Source organism: Castanea sativa, chromosome 10 (assembly GCF_040712315.1).
Source record: "Castanea sativa cultivar Marrone di Chiusa Pesio chromosome 10, ASM4071231v1".
NCBI lineage: Eukaryota > Viridiplantae > Streptophyta > Magnoliopsida > Fagales > Fagaceae > Castanea > Castanea sativa.
In genome coordinates, this window is record NC_134022.1 from 32,429,595 (window position 1) to 32,439,239 (window position 9,645).

The 9,645-nt window shown below is 33.8% G+C and overlaps 1 protein-coding gene across 1 annotated transcript; it reads left to right on the forward strand.

Moving 5' to 3' along the window:
- Positions 1-380: 380 nt before the first annotated feature.
- LOC142614168 (uncharacterized) lies at positions 381-8,619 on the forward strand. The gene is made up of 7 exons (XM_075786712.1): positions 381-616; positions 2,044-3,474; positions 5,489-5,544; positions 5,690-5,923; positions 6,013-6,304; positions 7,240-7,436; positions 8,181-8,619. The coding sequence occupies exons 2-7, from the start codon at positions 2,254-2,256 to the stop codon at positions 8,332-8,334; spliced, it is 2,154 nt and encodes a 717-aa protein (XP_075642827.1). The 5' UTR covers positions 381-616; positions 2,044-2,253; the 3' UTR covers positions 8,335-8,619.
- Positions 8,620-9,645: the final 1,026 nt, after the last annotated feature.

Consider the following 9,645-nt stretch of genomic DNA (forward strand, 5'->3'; position numbering starts at 1 on the left):
TGTAAATAATCTTATAAATGGTTGTGTACAAGATTGGAGGGAAACTTTCTCCTTATTATTTTCTTTCACTTTTCTATCTCTCCCCCCTCCACACAACCAGCTAAAAAACAAAAAGAAGGAAAATTCATTTAAACAAGAAAGCAAAAAATGTAGTTTCAAATGTAGCAATTAATACTCATAAGTAACAATTTAAACCTTGGTATTAAAAAAAAAAAGATTAATTAAACTCCAAACTAATAGTAATTCTTATTTTGTTAGATTTTGAAACCTCAATCTATTATTACTATTATTATTATTTTTTGAAACCTAATCTATTATTTTTTAAAGTAATAATATTTAATTTGTTATAAAACATATATACTCACATGTTTTTTTCTCATTTTTCTTTCATGCCCACGGATTTCCCGCTTCTGACTCTTCTTCTTCCCTCTGAAAATCTCCACTTTCAACGTTTCAACGTTTCATTTCAGTCTCAACGTCAACCAAAAATGGTAACTTTCTAAATATTTATTCATACCCAGATTTCTTTTGCAACTTCTTTAGATCTTCTTCACCATTTCTTACTGCTCCTCCATTTTCCACCACGACCGTCGACCGATTAGCTTCTCTCAGATCTGTAAGATTTCTATGCTCATTTTCACAAACTCTGTAATGGGTTTTTGTTTTTTCTATTTCATTTGATGTTATTACTGCACCCCAGTTCCTGAAAATCGAAAATTTGTTTCTTTTTTTAGATTTTGTTTGTGTTTGTGGATAATGGGCATTAGTGGTTCGTATTTTCCCTCTGTTTGGTTGCTGAGAAAGATGGAAATGATAATGAGATCGTTGATTGATTCGTTGAAGATGGTGGGAGGTTTTGTTTTCTGGGTTTTTTGAGCTGTAAATGGATGATTTAAATTTAAAGAAAACAGTGTTTTTTTTTTTTCCTTAAATTTTATTTTATAAAACATAAATATCCACCTAATCTTTGAATTTGTCTGGCTTTAGTTTAATATATGTTGTTGCTGTACGCATTTGTCCTGGTCTGTGTTTTGCTTTTTTACTTTCGGGGTGGTTGATTTTTTGACTCATTAGTTAAAAGTTTGAATCTAAAAAATCTCTCATTGTTCAAATTTGAATATAGGATTGAAGTATTCTTAGGTTTATATCCACTATATTGACTAGGATTATATCAGGTATTGATTTGGTCATTTGTTGACAATTGTTTAAGTGGGCCCTGTGTGCAACAAAATGTTTGGGTTTAATTTTTTGAAGAGTGTTCTTGTTTGAGGGTCTTATGCAGAAATTACAGTATCGTGAATGCATTATGAGTCTAGGTGGGGTATGAGTACGAATGTTTCTTACTTCAATTGTGGATGAACATATGTTTATTAAATGTCGTATTTTTACTATGTATCATTTGAATTTTGGCACGGTGTGTTGGTAGTTTCTGGTTTTAGCTTGTGTAATTTTATATTTTCTTTTTGGTAAGTGCTTGTGTAATTTGATAATATTTAGCATCTCCTCTTTGTGTTTGGACTAGGAGTGCCCGCTACTGATGTTTCTGTTATAAAAACATAAACAATTCTCGGGTATCTCAAGAATCCTAGGATTTGTTCTTGAATTTTCTTGGATTTTGATGGCTGATGGCTCCTTTATTAATGGCTGTCAAGCTGTTTAGAAATTCAGGGTCTCTTAGTTTTACGTCCATATTTTCATTTTAGATGCTGCTATAGCATTTGACTTAGATAAGTGTTTGCATTGGTATTGCATGAGGGCAGGCACTAATTAATAAAAAAACTTATGGCAATCTAGAACCCAAAACGGATTAGTCTTTGGTCCTTCTCCCCCCTCCCTGTTTCTGCATTTCAAGTGTCTGGTGTGATATTTAGAGGTCTTCTTTTCATGATTATACTACATCACATGAGGTTGGATGCAAATATAAATTTATGTATTAAGAGTTTGCAATTATGTCTTTTAGTGGTGTAATTTGTTATTTTAAATATTCAGATATGAGTGCTAAGTAATGACATTTTAAAGCTCTTTTTTGAACTTGCTGTGCAGCCTGCATCAACTCCTTGAATTTTCAGAATCTACACATGCAAGAATAATAAAAATTTTAGCGAACATATTGATGAGTTGGATCCCAAACTTTATTTCTTGCTGGCCTGACGGAAAAGGAATACTCAACTGGGAAGAATAGACGAATTCTCTAACTATTAAAAAGTTGGAGGGAGAACTTGTTGTTCAAAAAGAAGATCAAGAGGAACTATCATGGAATCTTTAAACATCAGTGAGGGTACTCCTAAATTAAAAAATGATAATGGGCATGATGGATTGGGTGATAGGATGGATGTGAGTAGGGATTTGCAGTCTGAATCTCAGGAAGAAAAGGTAGATGAGAATATTGGCCTGAATGATTTGGTTGAAAAGAAGGATGGGAGCAGGGATTTGCAGTCTAAAACTGAACAAAATTTGGACAATGACTCTAGTGACAAGATAAATGAGAGTAGGAATTTAGTTGACAAGATGGATGAGAATAGGGATTTGGAGTCTAAATCTCGAGAGGCTATGGACCAAACAACAGAGGGGGTTCTTGGTGAGGAGAATGAACAGGAGCCTGTCTTTGATGGAACAGAGGTTCCTGGGATGGAAGCTAGCCGAAGCGCATCTACCCGTTCATTGGATCTTGATCCAGAGACTCAGGGTGTAGTTGAGAAAGCTGTGGCACTTAAAAATTTTGTAAAGGAGAAGGGTGTAGTTGCAGTGTCCAGTGTTCTGCGTCGCCTTTCTGGAAAAAAAGATGAAAACGGACAGGATGTTTTCGAGGGTGAAAATAGGGATGTACCAGATTTTACCGAGAACAGTGATGCCAAAGAAGTCTCTCAGAAAACAACTGAGAAATCTGCATGGAATCCGTTAAGCTATATAACGATGTCACGCGATGCTGATGCAGATAACAAAGCCGAGTTGAGGGAAGAAGTTGTTGAAGAATCTGCACAACCTATAGCCATGAAAGGAAGAATTTTACTGTACACAAGGTTAGGGTGCCCAGATTGCAAAGAGGCTAGGTTATTTCTGCACTGGAAAAGGCTTAGTTATATTGAAATCAACATTGATATCTACCCCAGTAGAAAGCTAGAGCTAGAAAAAATTTCTGGGTCTTCTGCTGTTCCAAAGGTGTTCTTCAATGAGATCCTTATTGGTGGCTTGAGTGAGCTAAAAGCCTTGAATGAGTCTGGAATGCTTAGTGAAAAGATTGATTATCTGATCAATGAAGAACCATCATTTGAAGCTCCTTTACCGCCCCTTTCTGGTGAAGATGACCTCTCCAGTAGTGGGGCTATTGATGAACTAGCTTTAATTGTCCGAAAGATGAAAGAATCTATTGTTGTGAAGGACCGGTTTTATAAAATGCGAAGGATCACCAACTGTTTCCTAGGTTCAGAAGCTGTCGATTTCTTATCAGAAGATCAGTATTTGGAAAGGGAAGAGGTTAGTTAAATTTTATTATGAGTTTTGGAGAAAGTCAGTCTTTTCTGGTATTGGCTCACAGTCTAAGTTTAGTAATCTGAGTCTTCAACTCTCAAAGCATGCCTAGACTATTGTAAGACTTTAACTTCCCTGTCAATCTCATTATACTGCATTTGTTGTAAAAAAAATGATCACTAATTTATTTATTGTATTAATATAAAAGAATGGATTTCACTTTGCATTTTTTTGAGGCTCAAAGACTGATCCCTTCATATTGTTGAAATTGAGTATAAAAGAAAAAGCATGCATGCAAACACAAAGTCACATAGCATTGATGTTCTACTTATGAAACTTTGTAAACTTTTGATTACTCAAAAGTAAAATAATTACTAAGCCTTAATTTCAAGTTGAACCCTGATATACCAGGAAGTTGTTAGATGTTGTAATTTATGCATTTTTAAGGCCATGGTCACAAAATTTGAGCACAAAAGGTTATGCTCTTGGTTTTGGGTGGGTAACAGCTAGATGTTACTTCCATTGAACTTATGAATGATGTGCATATTGATGATTTACCTGGTAGCTATTGTATTTACTTTAATGCACTGCTATCATTTTCAAATTTTTACTACACATCAGATAAAAATTGCCATCAGATGCTCTTCATGTTAGATTTTTACCCAGATATATCTCTATGGATACTGTGACCGTTTTGGTATCTTTTATTATATCATAAACCAAGCATAAGCAGCCCCCAGATGTTTCTATGTTGGTTACTGGGCTCTTTGGCATTCTTTAGGGAAATTATCATACTTCATATTTCAATTGTGCTACTCTCTCATTGTGCTAATTTTAAATAATTCTGGAGTTGCACCAAAGAATTATTGATCTTTTATAGCTAATGTAATGTTTCAGCATCTCAAGAACTCAAATTATGGTCAAAGCTTACTAGTTAAAGTTGGTGGATCTTTCATTTTACCAAGTTCAATGTTAGATTAATCGACATTTATATGTTTCGATGCAACAACAAGATATTATTTGCAACTAGTTTTGTTGATTGGTTAATTGGTCGCATTTTTTTCATGAAATGGTTGGATTGGTATTAGTTTGGATACAGCAAAATAATATAGTATTATTTTTTATAGTATTGTGACTGTATTTCTTAGTGGTCTTATATAGTAGCCTATTTCCAGCCTTATCATGCAGTTGTATGATGCAGGACAATTTCAACAAGGAAATAAATGAACAAAAAAAAATTTAAAGATAACCCTAAGAATCAGCACTTAGGGGTTGCCTGGAATCAACACCAAAGAAACTTAGGAATTAGGATGTAAGCTGTTGGGAATTAGCACCCAATAGTTTGGAAAATCTCTAATCTGAAATTTTATTCATCAAACATCTCTCCTCAACAATAAAACCACCAGGAGCCTTTTATAGAGCTTCCAGGAACAAAAGATAATCTTATAAAAAATTGAAACTCATCTAAAAACTAACCCCTATCTAAAAGACATGAATTTTAATCCCTATTTGAACTAAAAATAAAAGTCTAAAATAATTGAATCTCCTATGAGATAAAGAAAATCTAAAACAATAAATTCTAAAATAGTTCTGGTTGTTCTCTTGCATCATTGTAGAATGTTCTCTCTTTCTGGACTTATAAAAATCTTAAGTACCCTTTAATCAACCAAATTTACCGTACATTAGGTAAATGAGAAATCCATATGGCATTTAGTGTGGACTATTTATATTGCGGATCCTGAGCCTTTATGTCTGCATTGTTTCACAGGACTAGAAAATATATTTATTAACTATTACATCTTCTCCTCCTCCCTCTCTTTTTTCTCCTGGTTAAAAGGTTGTGGAGGGTTTTCTTTAACCCATTTACCCATTGAAGGGCCTTCTTGAATATATTAGCCAACCAATAACTTATAATAAAAAATGAAACTAAAGGCGCTTTCTCAGTTCATCCATGTTCTAGCTTGATTATATCATTGTTAACATTTTACCTTTTATCTCTTGTTCTTGTGTTTCTGGACAGGCCGTTGAATTTGGACGAAAACTTGCAAGCAAACTCTTTTTTGAACATGTTATTGAGTGAGTCTCTTGAAGTTCCATTGATCTTTATCTGACTCTGGGTCACTCTTTTTTATTTATTTATTATTATTATTATTATTATTATTATTATTATCCATAATTGACCATTCTTTTCTGTTTGTTCTCAATGTTTACATTGCTCTAGAGAGAATCTGTTTGAGGATGGTAACCACTTGTATCGCTTCTTGGACAATGATCCTATAGTGTCATCTCAATGCCACAACATCCCAAGGGGTGTAATTGATGTGAAGCCAAAGCCTATTATAGAAATCGCTTCAAGGCTGAGATTTTTGTCCTATGCAATTCTTGAAGCCTACACATCAGAAGATGGTAAGCATGTGGATTACAGAAGTATTCATGGCAGTGAAGAATATGCAAGGTTTGTTGACGCCTTTAACTTTTGAGAAAAACTCATTGTAGTCGGCATATCAGAGTTTTTATTGCTAAGTCTTCTGTATGTTTCTCTAGGTATCTGAGAATAGTTGAGGAGCTCCAAAGAGTGGAAGTCCAGGATATGCCAAGGGAAGAGAAGCTTGCTTTCTTTATAAATCTCTATAATATGATGGCCATCCATGCGATACTGGTGTTGGGTCATCCAGCTGGGCCACTGGAACGAAGGAAGTTGTTTGGAGACTTCAAGTATGTTGTTGGTGGGTCCACCTATTCACTTTCAGCTATTCAAAATGGCATTTTAAGGGCCAACCAACGGCCACCATACAATCTCATGAAGCCATTTGGTGCAAAAGATAAACGTTCCAAGGTAAGAAAGCCAAAGTATAATTTTCTCTAAGTATCATAGTTGCTCTGCCTTTTTTTTAACTGCCACATGACCATTGTTGTAATTGTTTTAATGAGTTATGTATGTAAGCCAGCTTCTTTTTTGTTTTTGCTTCATTTCTTTCCTTCTTTTTTTTTGGGGGGGGGGGGGGGGGCTGTGGATTTGAGGTATTGTTATAGGCACTTTCTTTTTTATTCTAGCAAACAAATGACCATTGAACCAGGGCCCCCTCCCCCATTGAACTATTGAATTATTAAAAAAAAAATTGAGATCATTCATTGTTAAAAAAAATCATTGTTTTAAATATTACCTTTACTGTATTGTTGTAATATTTCATGAAATCTATTGGTAATGAGAAACAAAAAGGCAATCTTCTTGTTATAGCTACATCCAAAGGAGATCCCTTTGGGGCTGGAAAGATCAAAGGGGCATGCATTAGACATCTCTCTCTCATCTCTCTCAACTTTGATTTCTCATTTTTTTTATCTGATGTAATTACTCTTTCTCCTGCAAATATGACCATTCTCTACATCTATGAAAATGAGCTTCACTTCGCTTTGCATCTAGCAAAATTTTGTGCTAAAGTGTGTGTTTAGCCTTTAATAACATGAGATTTGGAGTAGTAGATGCTTTCTAAATGGTCATTCCCTTTCTCTGTTCTGTATGCTTTTCTCTTGTAATTTGGGTTTAGGGGATGGAGAGAAAGGGGCCCCGGGTGGGGGGGGGGGGGGAATTGCGTCATATGTATCTTCTTTCCAATTTATATTTGATTATTTTGGAAATCCTGGTGGTTTTTGATAGGTTTATAGAGGTACACTTGGAAAGAAGTTTTGGGGACTTTGTGCACAAAGAGTTAAAAGAGTGTCTTGATAGGCAGTTCAATTTTCCTCATGCCTCTTTTTATTCTTTTGTACCAGGTGGCTCTTCCTTACCCAGAACCACTTATACACTTTGCACTGGTTTGTGGTACCCGATCTGGGCCTGCTTTACGATGCTATTCTCCTGGGAACATTGACAAAGAGTTGATGGAGGCAGCCCGTGATTTTTTAAGAAATGGAGGAATTGTTATTGATTTGAATGTCAAGGTTGCATCAGCTAGTAAAATCCTTAAATGGTAAGTTTACACCAACAACGGATGCAGGATGTAATTCTTTTCTTTTGGGGGGGGGGGGTGAGGGTTGGTTCACAGAGCACTTTACTGTGTTATTTAAGGGCAAACCTTGGAATCTCTCTCTCTCTCTCTCACATACACACACGCGCGCATGAGGTAAAAGGAACTTGTAAATAGACATGCTTGGCACACTGGACCAAGAGTTTGATTTTAAACTTTCAGAGTTGCAAAAACTCTTGTTGCTTAATGAAATACGAAAGCTGATTGAATCTTGAAGTTAAAACTCCAAAATGAGAATTTGAGGCATAAATCCTTATGTTTTGACATTCCTGAAGATCTTCATGGATCGATTTGTTGTGGAAGAACATACATGGGTGCACATTTCACATCAGTTATGTGAAGCCATGTTCTATCATTGTATATGAAAAATACGAATATTGATATCTGAATGCATACTATTTTTTGGGGAGAAACCAAGGTTTGAAATTGAGTATCATCGGCATATGCATACGCACTTGCACACACCATGTCTTAGTATAGCACTATAATCACATTGAATGATATATATATATATATATATATATATATATATATATATATATATATATATATATATATATATATATATATATATAAAATGGTGCAAATGTACGACTGACATTATATATCATCCTGAGAGAGGTGATAACTTGATTTATTACATTGCTACTTTTGATATCTAATATTATTACCTGAATTGATGCTCAGGTTTAGTGTAGATTTTGGCAAGAATGAAGTAGAGGTACTGAAGCACATATCAAACTACTTGGAGCCGGCTGACTCTGAAGGGTTACTGGATTTGCTTGCCCACTCTCAGTTGAAGGTGATATATCAGCCTTATGACTGGGGCTTAAACTGCTAGAGTTTGTTTATATTTTCTTATACCATATACAACTTCAGATAATTTTTCATAGTCTTATAAAAATTAGCCCGAGGGAAGTGTTGGACAATATGTTACTATTGTTCCATTAATCTTTATCTCCCATCAAGTCATTTCTGTGTGTTTGGAACAATATGATGACACTTACTGATGAGCCATGGTCAAAGCGCAAGGAAAATTGCTTGCCTTTTCTCCCCATCTGTGACAAATTTATTTATATTTCACTTTTTACCATGAAATGCAAAAACATCTAAAGCTTCCCCTCCATGGCATTTGTTTTGCAATTTTGCTGTAGGGTATAGACTGAAAGAGCTATGGATGCGTTCCTTTAAATCATTGAATTAGTCCACACACGATACATGGATACGATTTTTGTGAATTGTGATATGGTGATCACAGCAACATCATTTCTCTCCATTAGTTCCTTCTAGAGTGCATGTTATATATATATATACACACATATATAGTACTTAATATTTTATGGTATAAAATATATAGTGTACGGAATACATACATACATATATGTCATTTAGTTTAAGGTTTTAGAAAAGTTGTTAAAGTCCAGCACACGAAAAGGAACTAAAAATATATCTAGTTCAGGTTTTAAAAAGGTTTCTTGAAATTCGGCACAAAAAAAAAAAAGAGGAAAAAAAACATAAATAGAAGTATGTACGGATTTGTTATAGATCTAAATGAAAAACGTAACTGTATGGATGAATGGGTGTGTGTGTATGTTATTATTTTGGATAAAATGCAAAACTGATCTTCTAAGTTTTCTCAAATTTCATTTCAGTTCTTTAATTTTACTTTTGTTCATTTCAGTTTTCTAACTTTCAAGTTTATTTAATTAAGGCTTTTCCATCAATTTTTGTTATATGTTGTGGTTAATTTTTCAATTTTATAAATTTTTCTTCAAATTTTTTAAATTAAAAAAAATTCAATTAATGATTAAAAAATATTTTCTAGATTTTTTTTTTTCAAAAAATTTTAACAAAAGTTAACGGAAAGGCCTAATTGAATAAATTTGAAAATTATAGGACTGAAATGAAAGAAAGTAAAGTTAGAGGATTGAAATGAAATTTGAAGAAAGAGGGTCAATTTTGCATTTTAACTTATTATTTTTTTTTGTTTTATTATATTTCAAAATAGCAGCATAGTGAAGTTATCTTAATATTAATATAATTTTGTAAGAAATTATAAAATATCGATCAATTAAGTATTTACTATTCAGAAGTTAGTTTTTTTTTTTTTTTTTAGTTCACTGTGTTTTCAAGCAAGATAACAAACAAATTA

Excerpts from the sequence above, each read along its gene's own strand:
- LOC142614168 (XM_075786712.1), top strand. The coding sequence starts at position 2,254 with ATGGAATCTTTAAACATCAGTGAGGGTACTCCTAAATTAAAAAATGAT. Across the intron at positions 5,924-6,012 it reads GGCAGTGAAGAATATGCAAG|GTATCTGAGAATAGTTGAGG; the intron begins GTTTGTTGACGC and ends ATGTTTCTCTAG. Across the intron at positions 7,437-8,180 it reads GCTAGTAAAATCCTTAAATG|GTTTAGTGTAGATTTTGGCA; the intron begins GTAAGTTTACAC and ends ATTGATGCTCAG.